The sequence below is a fragment of the Alexandromys fortis genome, unplaced genomic scaffold, assembly GCF_014885135.2.
Source record: "Alexandromys fortis isolate MF-2015 unplaced genomic scaffold, M_Fortis_MF-2015_v1.1 scaffold_45, whole genome shotgun sequence".
NCBI classification, from domain to species: domain Eukaryota; kingdom Metazoa; phylum Chordata; class Mammalia; order Rodentia; family Cricetidae; genus Alexandromys; species Alexandromys fortis.
The window spans coordinates 11,805,613-11,821,584 of record NW_026067926.1 but is presented as its reverse complement, the minus strand read 5'-3'; the positions used below and the strand labels follow the sequence as shown (position 1 = coordinate 11,821,584).

At 45.4% G+C, this 15,972-nt stretch overlaps 1 protein-coding gene across 1 annotated transcript in view; it reads left to right on the top strand.

Moving 5' to 3' along the window:
• The window catches only part of Spon1 (spondin 1), a 298,089-nt gene that overhangs the window by 73,429 nt on the left and 208,688 nt on the right, over positions 1–15,972 (top strand). Inside the window, exon 3 of the mRNA XM_050143162.1 lies at positions 3,764–3,897. Within this exon, the coding sequence (XP_049999119.1) occupies positions 3,764–3,897 (134 nt within the window). The remainder of the gene's footprint in view (positions 1–3,763; positions 3,898–15,972) is intronic.

The following is a 15,972-nucleotide window of genomic DNA, read 5'->3' as shown; positions in this document are numbered from 1 at the left end:
TGTGCTGGTTTTATGTCAACTTGACACAAGTTAAAGTCATCTGAAAGGAGGGAACCTCAATTGAGAAAATGCCTCTGTAAGATCTGGCTGGCTGTAAGCAGGCCTATAGGACATTTTCTTAATTAGTGGTTGATGTTGGAGGGCTTTAGCCCATTGTGGGTGGTGCCACCTTTGGGCTGCTGGTTTGGGTTCTATAGGAAAACAGACTGAGAAAGCTATGATCAGCAAGCCAGTAAGCAGCACACCTCCACGTCCTCTGTATCAGCTCCTTCTGTAGCGGGAGCTGCAGGCTGCGTTCCTGCCACCTGGCTCCCGGCTGCCTGGCTAGCTTATGACACGGAAACTGTATTCTTTTAAACACTGCCTGGCCCAATAGTTCCAGCCTCTTAATGGCTAATTCTCACATCTTGATTAACCCATTTTTAATAATCTCTGTAGCACCACAAAGTGGTGTCTTACCCGGAAAGATTCAGCATGCCTGACCTGGCGGCTGGCTCCATTGCATCTGACCTCACTTCCCTTCTTCCCAGCATTCTGTTCGATCTACTCCGCCTATCTAAATTCTGCCCTATCAGGCCAAGCAGTTTCTTTATTAATTAACCAATGAAAGCAACCGATAGACAAATGGCCTTCCCACATCATCCTGCCTCCAGGTTCCTGTCCTCCTTGAATTCCTGCCCTGACTTCCTTCAATGATGAACAGTGATACAGAAGTGTAAGCCTGATAAACCTTTTCTTTCTCAACTTGCTTTTGGCCTTGGTGTTTCATCACAGCAATAGTAACTGTAACCAAGACAGAAATGGGTATCAGGATTGTGGGGTATTTCTGTAACAGACCCGACCGTGTGTTTTTGGATGGATTGTGGAAAGACTTTAAAACTTTGGACTGAAAAAGCCAATGAGTACTCAGACCTTGGTGAGATGTTTGTTCTGTGAGAGCTTGGAAGATAAGAGTGTGGAAAGCTGACAGCAGTGGATGGCACATGCCTTTAATCCCAGCCCTCAGTAGGCAGAGGCAGGTGGATCTCGGAGTTCCAGGCTGGACTAAGCTACAAAATGAGTTCCAGGACAGCCAGAGCTGTTACACTGTTTTTGAGAGAAGCCCTGTCTCAAAAAAAAAAAAAAAAAAAAAAAAAAAAAAAGAATGGCAATAGCAATGCAGATGGTTGAGGCCTGGCTGATTTTCAGAGGAGTCTAAAAATCCTTTAATGACTCTATCAGTAAAGTTTGCTATTCTGAGGTAAGAATCTGTGCTTCTGATTATCTGTGGTTAAGAGATGGGCACCATCAAGGTGAAGTCCTCTGGGAAGTGTCTCCTCTGGGTCAACATTCAAAAACTGAGTACTAGAAGCAGCCAAGTTTATACCTTCTGCTGGTAGCTAAACTCGCTAATGTCATAACCACCCAGGTGGCACTGGTTTTAAAGGCATAAAGGGCTCATGAGAGCAGCTGGGGCTTGGCACTGTGTGGCAGGGTTGGAATCCCTGAAGAGAACCGAGGAGAGGCTGTTGGTGAAAGTGCAACCCAGCTGCAGCAGAAGAAGCCAGCATGGTGGAGATGCTGGTACAGGGGATGACTACCAAGGAGAGCAGGGACAGTGGAGGAAAACAGCTTGAGCCTAGAAGATAAACTGTGTGTGCCACAGAGGGGCAGAGCCAGAGAAGTGGTCCAGTCCCTTTAGAGAACCCCAGAGGATGGTGGGTGGATCCCAGACATTGGCGTTGGATTATTTACACAGTTGGAGTTTGGTTGTGCTTTGTTCAGATTACAACTGGGCTCTGGTTCTTAACTTTTTGAAGTAAGGAAGTATTTAATTTATTTTTGATTTTTACAAGAACCCACAGGTAAGAGACTTTAAACTTTTAAAGAGATTTTGGAGTTTAGAAAGACTTTGGATTTTAAATGAGAGTTTGCTTATTTTAAAGACACTTTGAACTTTCAAGTTTTTGAATTTTTAAAGACTGGCACTTTTAAAAGTTGGACTATTTCATATTGCGATGTTAATATTAACGTGTGCTCTTTTGGATGGATAAGAAAGGGGGGCTGTGGCTTCACATGGATGTGTTTATGTGTCAAGCTGGCAAGGGATCCATTGTGCTGGCTAGATTTATGTCAGCTTGACATAAGTTACAGTCATTTGAGAGGAGAATACTTTAATTGGGAAAATTCCTCCCTAAAATCTGACTGTAGGCAGGCCTAGAGAGCATTTTCATAATTTGTGATGAAGGGGAGAGGGCCCAGCCCATTATGGGTGGTGACATCCCTAGGCTCGGGGTGCTGGGTTCTATAAGAAAGCAGGTTGAACAAGCTAGGAAGCAGCACCCCTCCATGGCCTCTGCATCAGACTCCAGGTTCCTGCCCTGTTTGAGTTCCTGTCCTGACTTCCTTCAAAGATGGACTATTGTCTTAGTTTGGGCTTCTATTGCTGTGAAGAGACACCATGACCACAGCAACTCTTATAAAGGAAAATATTTAATTGGGAATAGCTTACAGTTTGGTTCATTTTCATTATGGTGGGAAGCATGGTGGTGTGTAGCAGGCATGGTGCTGGAGAAGGAACTGAGGGTTCTACATCATGACCCACAGGCAGAGGAGCAACTGTGTGTACCACACTGGACATAGCTTGAGTATAGGCAACCTCAAAGCCTGCCCTCTTCCCCCAAAGTGACACACTTCCTCCAACAAGGCCATACCCACTCCATCAAGACCACACCTCCTAATAGTGCCACTCCCTATGAGTTTATGGGGGCCAATTACATTCAAACTACCACAACTATGATGATATGGAAGTGTAAGCCAAATAAACCTTGTCCTCCCCAGCTTGCTTTTGGTCATGGTGTCTCATCATAGCAAGAGTAACTCTAACTAAGATAGCCGGTTGACCCCGGATGAGTTTCCCCATGCTTTCAGTAAATAACTTCCCACACATGCTCATGTGAGCTGCTCTAACTAAACCCAGAGGATACACACCATACACCAGAAAAGCAAGAGAGGTACTTGCTAGAAAGAAGGATTTCTTTGGAGGAGGGAAGGGAGACAAGAAAGGGTAATGGGGATTGAATTAACTAAAAGTTATTATAGAAGCATATGAAACTGTCAAAGAATTAAAAATAAGAAATAAAGATAATAAGTACAATTGGATACAATGGCTTTCACTAAAGGCACTTGCTTTAATTCTATGAGAGGGTTCTGCACGCAGGCAGAAGAACTAACACAGTATGAAGGAATGAGAATGGTTACTATCTTGGTTACAGTGTCCTTCAACATTACTGGGATTATATTTGGAAAAATATGAATACCAATTAAATAGAAGACATAAGTAGAAGTTACAAAGGTGGGTATTGCAGGAAACTAGGTGACTTCTGTGTTTTTTAACAATTCCTCCACGAGGGCATTTTAACATTTTAGTTAAGTTCTAAAGCTGGAACTCAACAAGGTTCGGTTTGCTCCAGGAACACCCTCCTCCTCCACCTCTGAACAGGAGATGCGTAGGTGATTGAGGAGCCTTGTGCAGGGTCATCACCTAGGGGCTGGTTCCTCCAAGTGCTGGCACAATGTCTGGGCCCAGAGAGCACAGATGTGCCAGATCTTTGTAGTCACACTGTGCCAAGCACTGTTCTGGGGCCTGGGGATCAGAGGCTGCTAATGCAGAATGATGGGTCTAGAAATAAAATCCAGTCAAGTCAGAGTCCCCAGAGTTACTCTCTCCACCCACAGAAGGACACTGCGTTTTAATGTGTTTATTTGCCTCTGGTTTTCACAGATCATAGATGAAGAAGAGACCCAGTTTATGAGTAACTGCCCCGTGGCAGTCACTGAAAGCACCCCTCGGAGGAGGACACGGATCCAGGTGTTCTGGATAGCGCCACCCGCAGGGACAGGCTGTGTGATTCTGAAGTAAGTGAGCATGGCCCCTTCACCCACCTTTCTGCGGTGATCAGAGATGTCCTGTGTGTCTGCAGGAAGAGGCGTGGCTTCTGGGGCATCAGGCAAATTCTTCCCTGGTCTTCCATTTTCTCCATGCTAAATGCATAAGGAATCAAGTGTCCGTCTTCATTCAGTATTACGAGTCCATTCTGTGCATCCATAGGTAATAACGCACGCACCGGTTAAGAAAAACATAACCAGGCAAATAATACAAGCCTACTGTCTTCATTTGGAATTAGTGGGTTTGTTTTTCTTGTGATTTGAAGGATCCCTATTAACTAGCATCCTTAAACTGTGCTCTGCCTGACCTAATGCCCAATTGCAACCTCCAGTTGCCCAGGCTCCTCTTTACAAACCTTTCTTTCACCTTGGTTGGCAAAGGCTTGCCGAATACGCCCCAGGCGTCAGGTCAGTTCTCCAGCCCTGCACACACTGTAAACAGTGCACAACTGCAGTCCCAGCGCTCAGAGATAGAGGCAGAAGGAGCAGATGCTCAAGGTTATCTTTGCCTGCAGAGTAAGATTTGAGGCTAGCCTGAGCTACAACAGGACCAAGTCTCAAATAAAATTGCCCTCCGCCACCACTTCCCAGGCAGCCTTTGGGTAAGCGGCCACAGGGAGAGCTTGGACCAGCCAGAATCATTTCCTCTGAGAGGTAGCTTTGTCTCAAAGCTGCATATCCGGCTTATGAACCACAAGGTGATGCTCTCTGAGATATAAACAGAAGGGGAGGACAGTTATTTCTGCAGTCAGATACATTTAGATGCTGCGTACTGGATCTCCATCTTACAGACCGATAGCGTAGTAGCATGGTTGAAGGCTTTGCGAAGTCCTACCAAAGGCTAACAAACAAGCCAAACACTTTGTCATTTCAGTGGCATGTCCCAAACTTACCTGATGGGAAAGCCCCTTTTAAATCTTTTATCTTTATGGCACCAGTTCTTTGAAGAAGGTTTAAAGCCCCATTTCGATTGATGTCGAGAACTTTAGGATTTCAGACGTACAAGCAGTCATGAGCAGATGGCGGAACTCCAGGTCAAGCATCCAAGGCGTCATTTACTGTTTGGTTCAGTATGTTGGCACGTGCTTGTAATCCCAGCACTTAGAAAGTACAGCCAGGAAAATCAGAAGGTCAAGGTCAGCTTCATCTACATAGAGAGATCCAGCTCACCCTGGACCACATAAGACAAGAGACCCTTTTCTCAAAAAATATGTACATGATCTTTTTCATGGAGGTGGGGATTGAACTTTGCTGTCATGTTCTGTCCTGAATCCCCAAAGGCCTTTCCTGTGAGTTTGCTTCAGTTGGTAAATGCGGACGTGTAGACCCCACACTGCGATTGATCCAGCCCACCCACCTCCAAGAGCGGCTGATAACAGGGTCTCTTGTGACTTCAGCTACAGCTGGCCAATGGGAAAGAAACCCACAGAGGCCTCTGGAAACACTTGCGTATACTAAACTCGGCCTCATCTTTCTGGCCTCCACTGACACTTCATTTCCTCCTCCCTTAGTTGAACACGCGCTAAACATCTTTCCCCTGACTTCTTGACACGCTTACCTCTTAGCCCTTATGTACACTGATGGTCTAAAAACTCAAGCTCTAGGATTTTTTAAAAATGAAATCACATCTATAAATCACAATACTAAGCGTGTGCTGGTTGAAATGTGGGCCTTGAGGGACTAAGCAAAGACCACTGAGAAGGGAGGCAGTGCATGCCACAGCTGACTGTACCCCAGGGGAGTCAGTTACCACCACAGGTTTTCAGCAGAGAGTGAAAGGCAGGAGGGGGCGGGCAAAGCCTCTGGGGTGGATGTGGAGGTGTGAGTGTATGTGTGTGTGAGTGTGTGTGTGTGTGTGTGTGTGTGTGTGAATGGCTTCAGGTCCACTCTGCTGGGAGGTTGTTGCCATGGGGAAGCTGGTGACAGGCTGACTGGAAGGTAAACATCCTATATGGTTAGTGTAGAGGGTACATTTGGATTCCTAGTTGGTCCTCAATTGAGAATAGGGGAGGTAATGGAAAGGGGAGACTTGGCAGTCAACAGGTAAGTCCCGAGGAGCTGGTGAGGATGTGGGGTGGCAGGTTCCCACAATTCCTGTCACATACAGTCTATGTATATCAGTCCCTCAGCTTGGAGGCTGGGTTCCAGGCTTGGCATTCTAGTACCCAGATCCCTAATCCGTGGTAGCCTGGTCCGTCCACAGAGCCTGGGCTCTAAAGATGAAGCTTGGAAGCAGTCGGCTGGCTCACAAGTCTCTCTGTTCTCAAAGCCCTCGTTCATCTGGTCCCACATCTTGGTTTTCTTTTCTTTCTTGTTTTTGCAAACCAGAGCTATTTGATCTTCTGGTGGAATCCAGAAAGGCATCCTTTGTTTACCCACTGACAGTCAGCATATGCGAATGTACGTTTTTTTTCTGTTTTAACAATGAACATATGTGGCCCGTTTTCGTTCACTCCTCTGACAAATGTAAGTGAGCTCTTATTTGCCTGCCCTTTGGGGTATTGGAGGGTTTCAGCCCTGCACTGTCTCACAGGTCAAACGGGGAAGAGAAAACAACCAGGCAATGTTTTCTGCATGTCAGGAACTTAGCTGCACATCCAGCTACCTGGCAGGCTTGGGCTAATTGACCTGCATAGCTAACTCACACAGGAGGAGACAGGCTCCCCGGAGCAAGGCAACTTGAGAGTCTTTACTCTTCCTTTCTCCTGAGGGAATTATATCTTAGCCACAGCGCTGTGTTTAAAAACTTATAATTCTATAGGTGAGATGTAAATACAGACACATTGTAAACTTTTAAGCAGCACAAAAAGAAGTGAGGTACAGAAAATATATATTAGAATACAGAAAAATTGAAAAACCCTCGACAGTCTCCTCAAATATTCCCAGTATTCCTTGTGAAGCCAGCAATCCATGTCAGCTTTGTGGGTGTGCTTTAAAGTTGTGTGTGTTCACTTACATTCTGAAGGCACATGGAGCATGCATATGGATTCTCTCAGTCTCTTTTCTCTCCCTGCTACAATCAGTGATCTATAATAGACAACCAAGTGCATGCCTTTTTGAGTAAATACTCAAATTTCTATTCACAGCAGATGACAAATCACAGGGTCATAAAGAATGCATATTAATGATTTCTACAGACACTGCCATATTGTCCTTAAAATTAGTGACAGAGCCTATAACCTTACCTGCTTAGCAGTCCCTGACACTACCAATTTCAAGAGCCTTCTGTGTGAGAATCAAAATAATATCTCAGGTTAATTTACTTGCTACTATTGTACTATTAATGCAGACTGGAGATTGCATCTTCGGCACCCACGTAATTGCTTTGTGGGTATGACAGCCCCCCTTCCCCATTATTGCAGTCCTCTGTGTTGGCCGGGTTTTCTGTCCCACCAGGTCCTACATCCATTTAGTCCCAAATAAACACACAGAGGCCTATGTTAATTATAAACGGGTTGGCCTAGTAGCTCAGGCTTCTGATTAACTCTTACAACTTATATTAGGCCCTAATTCTTGTCTGTGTTAACCACGTGGCTTGGTACCTTTTTCAGTGAGGCAGTCACATCTTGCTTGCTCTGTGTCTGGGTGACGACTGCAGACTGAGTCTTTCTTCTTCCCAGAATTCTCATTGCCCTGCTTATACTTCCTGCCTGGTTGGCCCACCTATACTTCCTGCCTGGCCAATCAGCATTTTATTAAAATACAACTGACAGGGTACAGACCATTGTCCCACAGCACTTCTGAAGGAATAGGCAGAGGCTCTCTGGAGCAAGCTGGGTAGTGAGACCAATTGAATGGGCAAGATCATCAAGAGACCCTGCCTCAGTATGTAAGGTTAAAAGCAACCATGTAAGACACCCAATGTTAACTTCAGGCTTTCACACATATACTTACACATGTACTCACACTTGCACATACATTATGCCCCCACATATGTGAATACTCATCTCTGTCTCTCGGTGTCTCTCTACATACATACAAATGCCCCAAAAAAAGCTTGACATTTTGATTAAAAATGTGCATCTGTGCTTTCCCTTAGGAATTTAAGTTTCCCGTCTTAATCAAAAAATAGATTTTCTATACCCAAGGTTATAAATATACTTCATATTTATATTCCTAAAGATTTTAAAATAGGCTTAGACCTTTTGTCTTCCTGGAATTTGAGTTTGTTAATGACATGGTATCAGTAGGCCACAACAGAAAATGCATGGTCTGCTCAGCTCAAAATGAGGTGCCAGAGAAAAGTTGGAAAGTTGTGAGTTCTCTATGGAAGAATGACAATGGAGGGAGACTGATATCATGCAGGTCTGAGGCACAAACGGAGTTGGGGGAAGGTGGGAGAATGGTCACCCTTGACAGAAGCTGAGGCCTTCCTTTAGAGAGGCAGCTAGCCTGAGGGAACCCCACAGAAACTCCAGCCCTCTTGCGTGGTTTCCACTTTGGCCTGACCGATGCACCGAGGTCTCGGAGCCCATGTAAGTGGTTCATAGAGAGCATCTATCCAAGCGAAGCCCAGGGGTGGAGAGCTGGGTAGCTCTCTGGAGGTGCAACCTGGAGACGGCAGCAAGATGGGAATCGGAAAGCAGTCTTCTTGACCAAGTAGAGTTAGCAGTCCCCCGTCCATTTGTCGACTGGTGCATTCTTTTCCCAATGGCGTGGACTGCTATTTCATGAAAAGCAAAACTGTGCATAGCTCTCCTCCCTTTGGCTGCTCTTTTCATCTTGTCTTCCCTTTATGAGTCCTGTGACATTTTTAGCATAATTCTGTTTTGGTGACAAGTTAATCTTCTCAGCATTCAAAGTGTGTGTGGTTATTCAAGCAGACTCATATTCCAGGTGAATCATATAAGCGTGCTCTGTCCAATAAAACCCGATGTTGGGATTTTGGATGATGCTACAATAAATTAATAGGTTAATATGGGGAAAGCCACCGTCCCTGCTATGTGTCTTCCAGTCAAAACCAGGACATCTGCCTACTTAAGCAGGTCTCTTATCTTCCACAAAGTCTTGTAGGTTTTCTTTAATTAAACCATGCATTCTATGCAGGCTTTTCCTCCATGGACAACTTCGAGTTTTGTTGTTCTTCATAGCAGGCTTTTCTGGGGGCTACCCACTAGCTCCAAATCATGACATGGAGATTTATTATTAATCACGAATGCTCGGTCCTAGTTAATGCTTCTCCCACTAGCTCTTATAACTTAAACTGTTTCTCTTCCTCTATGTTTTGCTTCAGGGCTTTTACCTTTCTTTTATTCTGGATGTCCCACTCCATGTCTGACTGGCTGGCTGGCAGGCAGTTGCCTGGCTAGCCCCAAGCATCTCCAATTCTTTCTCCTCCATTCTTCCATCCCTTTCCTTCTTTCCTACTTACTCCCTCTGCCCACCAGCCCCGCCTATTCCCTTTACTGCCTAGCTATTGGCCATTCAGCTTTTTATTAAACCTATCAGGTGCCTTAGGCAGGCCAGGTGAAACAGCCACAGATCTTTAGAGTAAACAAATATAGCATACACAAATGTAATGTGTCTTTATATAGTTACAGTAATATCCACCACAGCTTTCATGACTCTGGTCAGTTACCTGGTTATTCTTTCTGATTACTCACCGTTCTTATTGACTAGAGTTTTTGACTTAGACAATACTACATTTTCTCAGTAGTTCTAAAGGTTTGTTCTTGCATTCTTTAGAGGTTGAGTATAATTGTTGATATCTGAAAACTCTAATAATGAATACTTACACCTTTTGTCCTTTTATGTTTTGATTTTAATGGGAATGCACCACATTTTATTTTAAAGTATTTTATGTGGTTAGAAAAAGTTTCAAGTTGATGTCATCAGTAAAGTACAGGAAGACTCTGGCTGGCTGGGCCAGTTTCCTTGCTTTTCATGTTGAAGGTAGCGTTTGCAAGACCAGCCAGCCAGTGCACCTGCCAGATACCAAAACTGAGAAAAACTCAACTTAGAATGTAAATAATGATCCCAACTTGCAAAAACACTTTTAGCCTAGCTGTGGTATAAATAAAAACATGTATGCAAAAATTAGCAACCCCAAAATAAAAAGAGGGACAAGCTCAGCATGGTTAGAATTTAGAGAGAAGATGGGTGGGGGATGAAATCACGAGAGCTTCTTGGAAATATCAGCAGTTATGTCTCGGTGGCAATGATGAGTTGTCTGGGCAAATGTATGGGAAGAGGTTACTCCAGGCAGAAGAGCATCAGAGCCGGAATCTTAATGAGGACTTGGAGGTGAATGCTGCTCTGAGACAGTTAATAGACAGACATGTTGATCAGGAGATCTCCGGGGGCCCAAATCCATTAACATATCAGAGATGTCATCCAATGTCAGCATGAAGAGACTCAACCTGATTCAGGAGCATCAAGGGAACGATTAGAGGTTAGTAAACCGTGAGGCTGTACAGTGGGAAGTTTTATTAAAGCTAACAAGGAGGTTTAAGATCTAGCCACAGAGTTCTGGACAGACAAAAAAGGAGAGGCAATGATAACAGTGAGTGATTCTGTTGGGGATGTGGCTCACTTGGAAGACTGTTTGCTCAACAGGCAGAAAGCCCTAGATTCTATCCCCAGCCCTGGATAAAACAGCTTTAGTTCAAGGTCATTCTCAGCTACAAAATGAGTTCTAGTCCAACTTGAATTAAGTGAGATCCTGTTGGGGATGGGGAGGGGAGAGGAAGCAAGGGAGGGAGAGGGAAAGAGCATATGAATGGAAAGGAAGGAAGGAAGAAAGGACGAAGAAAAAGAAGCTGCCAGCTGTATTGCAGAGCCCTGATTTGACGAAAGAGCCTTTATCCTGCCATGCCAGACTAGTATCCCTCATAGGAAAAGCTGGAGTTTGCTCTGAAGCCACATGGTTGCTTGTGAAGGCCAGCAAGCAGCAATGGTGACTTCTCTCTTGGTAAACCTGATGCTGCTGTTTCCACTTTGCATTTGCATACACATCTCTGAATCAGTGCTGGTGTCCCAGGCAGCGCTCTCCAAAGCTCTCTCTTCAGGGGCCCTGGAATGCGGTAATGTTGCAAGGCTGCTGCAAGGCTCCTGAAAAGCATTACAACTGAGTAGTGGATTAAAAGACAAAGGATAAAAACAAGTGCCTTAATGTAAGACAGATACTTCCAGGCTACACAGAAGGATGTCCTGTCCTCTTCAGCCTGACCAAGTTTTGTGTCTTGAGGTGGTCCTCTCTTTTCTGGGCATTCATTATCTTCAGGTAGAATTCCAGCTCTTGCTCATTCCCACAGGAAGGATCTGAGAGTGGAAATTCTTCTGAGGGCAAGGCAGATCATTTGAGGAATTCAACTTTTATAAAGCAACAGAGACGATAGCCAAGAGTCAAGCACTGTTCTGGGTTACAAACACTTCTTTCCTCTGTAAAGTAGCCTGGCGGTGTAGGTGTGAAGGAGAAAGCTGAGGCACAGGGAGGATAGGAAGGAGGTTAAGCAACTTCTCAAGGTCATAGAGTAGGCGACCCAGCTACAAGCATTGGAGCTCCACATTGCCCTTCAGCACTTCAGACAGGGGCTGTGGGTCAGCCAAGCTGAGATTCCACATCTCACCTTCAAATACTATTGTAGGCAGGCCTTCAACTGGTATGTGCTGCTTTTTGCTGTTGTTACTTTTATCTGTTGCCCTATCCACAGACACTTTGTATCTTACTGTCAGGGGAATCTCTGACATGATCACATAAGCTCCTTGCCCTCCAATCCCTCTTCCCCTTTTTGTTCTGATGTTCTACCTGTCTAACAAACCCAACACAGCTTCCTATCACCCTAAGATACACTTCAAGATCCTGACCCTGCCATGTAAGTCTCCCCATTTGCTCTGGCAGGATGTCCCATCATCCTCCTCTTAGCCACTAAGTGAACCGGCTCTACAGCCTTTCTCCTCTGCTCATTGCTTTGGTAGCATTTATTGAGCACTTCTTGTATGCAGTCACTGAGGGCATGGGATGGTGCCTTTGACCCAAAGACAATTTATAAATAATACAAACCAGGTGCACAGCCCTTTGTCTGCAGTCCTAAAATCCAAACACTGAGATTAAAAAGATTTTTCATTACTCATTTAAGGCCCAGACCTTCCCTGGACTGAGATGACTACCATCATTAGTGTGAAATGAGGGTGATGACAAGACCCTGTGGGTGTGGAATATATATATATATATATATATATATGTAACCCCAAAATCAATTCTAAAGTATATCTGGCCTCAAGGATGCATGTCCTTGTTCATGCAATTCAGAGTGGGACCCGGGTGTTAGAGAAGTGAGAGGGGATAATTGTATGCTGGACCCCTAAAAGGGGACAATTCATCTTCCCTAAGTAAAATACCCTGATCCAGGCCACAGTTGCTGTAAGCTCTCTGAGCTCATTTGATGTTCTGTGTGGCCAAAGAGTGAAGTCAAAATTCTACAGCAGTGTTTGAGGCCCTTCACAGCTTGCTTTGGTCACTGTTCAGTGCTAGGGATGGAACTCAGAGCCTTGCACATACTAAGATGTGCTCTACCGCTGAGTCACATCCAAGCCCTACTGCGTCCATCTTTATATTGTTTACGCAGGACTATGAGGTTTACAAAGGCAGGCATCCACTTTGCTTTTCTTTGTCACTTTAATGTGAAAGATGATAAGGCACAGCCCATGGGTCAAGTCTAGTCCTCTATATTCTCTCTCTCTCTCTCTCTCTCTCTCTCTCTCTCTCTCTCTCTCTCCCTTCCTTCCTCCCTATCCCTCTCTCACTCTTCCCTCCCCCGCCCCCCCCACACTTCTACTGGAACACAGCCATAGCCTTTTATTTATATTCTATTTAGCATGGCTTCTGTCATCCAGCAGTGGAACAGAAAGCCGCATCAGGCTGGGGAGATGCTCAGTAGTTAAGAACACTGACTGCCCTTGCAGAAGACTCAGGTTCAGTTCTCAGCACCCACAGGATGGTTCACAACCATCAGTAACTCCAGCTTCGGGAGGATCAGTGCCCTCCTCTGGTCTCCATGAGCACTGTTGGCATGTTCACTAGAACAGGGACCAGTCCGTTTCTTCTACAAAGGGGTAGAACGTGAGAGGTACAGCAGGCAGGAAAAATGTGCACCATCCAATTCCAGCGAGATGTATCTGGTTGCCGCAGTGCTGGTTGCAGTCACAGGTGGGCTGGGAGGTATAAAGGGACACACAGAAGTGACTCCTAGACTATGTTCTTCTCCTAAAGGCCCCGGTGTGATAACATTGGGAGAGACTACTGGATGATTGGAGCATGAGGTGGGGGCCACAGTGATGGGACCAGTGCCCTTATGGAGGAGACAGGAGAGCTTTCTTCCTCTCTGTACACAACACTGTGCAAGGTTATGGAAGCCAGCCATCTGCATCAGCAAGAGGGCAGTTGATGGCTACCTAGTCTGCCAGCATCTTTGTCTTGGCCTTCCCAACCTCTACAAATAAATTTCTGTTATTTGCTAGCTATATTAGTTGATAATATTTTTATGGTAGCAGCCCTGATGTATGCAGTGTGTGTATACATGTACATGTGTCTGTCTGTCTGTCTGTCTGTCTATGTGAGTGCAGGTGCTTATAGAGGCCAGAGAGGGTTGAATCCCCTGGTGCTCAGGCAGCTGTGAGCTACCATGTGGATGAAGGGAGTGGAGCCCGAGTCCTCTACAAGAGCAGCAAGCGCTGTAGCTACTGATCTCATCTCTTCAGCTCCTGACACCTTATCTCACAAAGCTCTGCAAAGACCCCACTAAACTGAGGCTCAGAGTCTCCATTCTGGGGAATAAAGCAGCCATGTCATGGAACCGGGACTTAAACCTGCTGCCACCAGACTCCTGGTCAGCCAGTAAGTGACACAGGCGAGGTTGGCTTTCTCACGCCCTGTTCTTGATCTGTGAGATGAAGCAGAGGTCCTTTCTGAACACAGAGACTCAGAACCAAGCCTGTGAGAGCAGATGCTGTTCCCTCAATTCCATTCAGAAAACGGGGAAAGAAACTGACAAGAGACTGGAGGGAGAAGGCTAAGCATTGAAGAGGACTTAGCCGGTATTCAATACTTTACAACTCCTTATGGCTCGCCAACGCTTTTCATCTGAGAGAAAATAGCATAGGAACTCTACACGTGTGTGATTTGGATGGCACAGCATGGCTGGGAGGAGGTGGTGTGGCTGAGGTAAAGCTTCCTCCATGATTTCTATGACACTGGGTAGGGAGAAGAATCACAAGCTTGTTTGTCATAAGACAAAGTGGCTTCACTTGTTGCCTATGACTTCACTACAACGCCAAGGAGTTAATATGAGAGATGGGGAGAGCCAGCTCTGGCTACTCGGGCAGTTTATTGCGAGAGTGTTTGGGAACAGCAATGTCATGGCAACACACTTGGCTTGAGAAAGGCCTGGATCTCTGGGACCAACCAACCGTCCAACAGGTGGACTCCAGATGCTGGGAGTTCCTGGAAGGTCAGCTGTGGCATGGCTCCAGGGTGGGGACAGTCCACTGGCAGCTTCGTTTCATTAGGCAGCTGGGAACCCAGGTGCAGGATCCAGCCCTCGTGGGAGGAAGCTGGCAAGAACAAACCAGGAAATGCTGGCTACAGAGTGCCAAGCATTGCCGTGAACTGAAACCCAGGTGGGAAATGAAAGCTGGGGTCTCCAGAGAAAGCGAACACAGTACAGATCTGGCAGGTCACGGCCACAGCGCAGCCTGCAGAAGTACAGAGAAGCCTGCCTTACTCGTGTACCGGGACCCGGTTCGGAAGCAGAGGGATGGATCCAGCCCTCTTCGATGAATGGAGAAGAGTCGCCACTGTATACTGTGGTCCCAATCACGTGGGATCCACCAAGGATGCGCTGAGCTGCGAACTTCCTTGTTGTTGGTAAAGGTAGACTAGTTTAGGGCTGGAGAAGTGGCTTGGTGGGTACGGGTGCTTGCTATATGAGCATGAGGACCTGAGTTAAGATAGCAGCACACATGTGAAAAGCCAAGGTTGGCCCTGCACATCTGTAACTTCAGCATTGCTGGAGACAAAGGCAGAGGGGTTTCCACGATTTTCTGGCTGCCAGCCTGGCTCCAGTTTCAGTGAGAGACCTTGACTCAGAGGAATATGGTGGAGGCAGATGGAACAGGACACCCGATTCTTTCTCTGGCCTCCAGACACCTGCATATTTATATATCTGACACATTTACATAAATATATCTGACACATTTGTGCATATACATCAAATTCACACACACACACGTGCACACACACACACACAAATAAGTAAATAATTTAAATTGACCATTTTAAAGTTATCAATTTGGTAGAATTTAGTACATGTTCAATGTTGGACTCTTTTATCAGCTTCATCTATTTCCATCACTCCAAAGTGAAATCCCTTTTCCCATGAAGCAGTCTCTCCCCATGCTCCTCTCCCCCAGCCTAGGGCAGTTGCCTATCTGCATTCTGCCTCTGTGGGTGACTTCTCAATCCTTTATGTAATTGGAACCTTCTGGTATATGGTCTTTTCTGCCTGGATTTTTTCCACTTAGTGTAGTGTTCTGAGGGCTTATCCATGCTGTTGTGTGTATCAGCACAGACATGGCCTTTCTCCAGCATTCCTGGGACATTGATTCCAGGACCCATCGTAGACACCGTAGCTTAAGGACACTCACACCCATTGTGTAAAATGCTACATCTAACCTACATACTTAAATCCTCTCCAGATTATATATAATGTCTAACAGTGCAAATTCTGTGTAAGTAGCTGTTAATGCTGCATCTAGGAGTGATGACCACAGGAGGTACCTGTACACATTCAGTATGGATGGAACTGCTTTTAAATGCTTTTGATGCATGGTTGGTTGAGTGTGGCAGTGAGACCTTTGCAGCCAACTCTTCTTTTATATAGTTGAAGCACAATCCATGGTATTCATATGCCATTTGATTTTATTCCTGTGAACATTTGACCCAAGATTATCAAGGGATATAAACGGGAGCAGTAGGAAAGTACCAGGTGACGCCTTACCTGTAACTCCTTTTTTTTTTTAAAAAAAAAAAAAAAAAAAAAAAAAAAA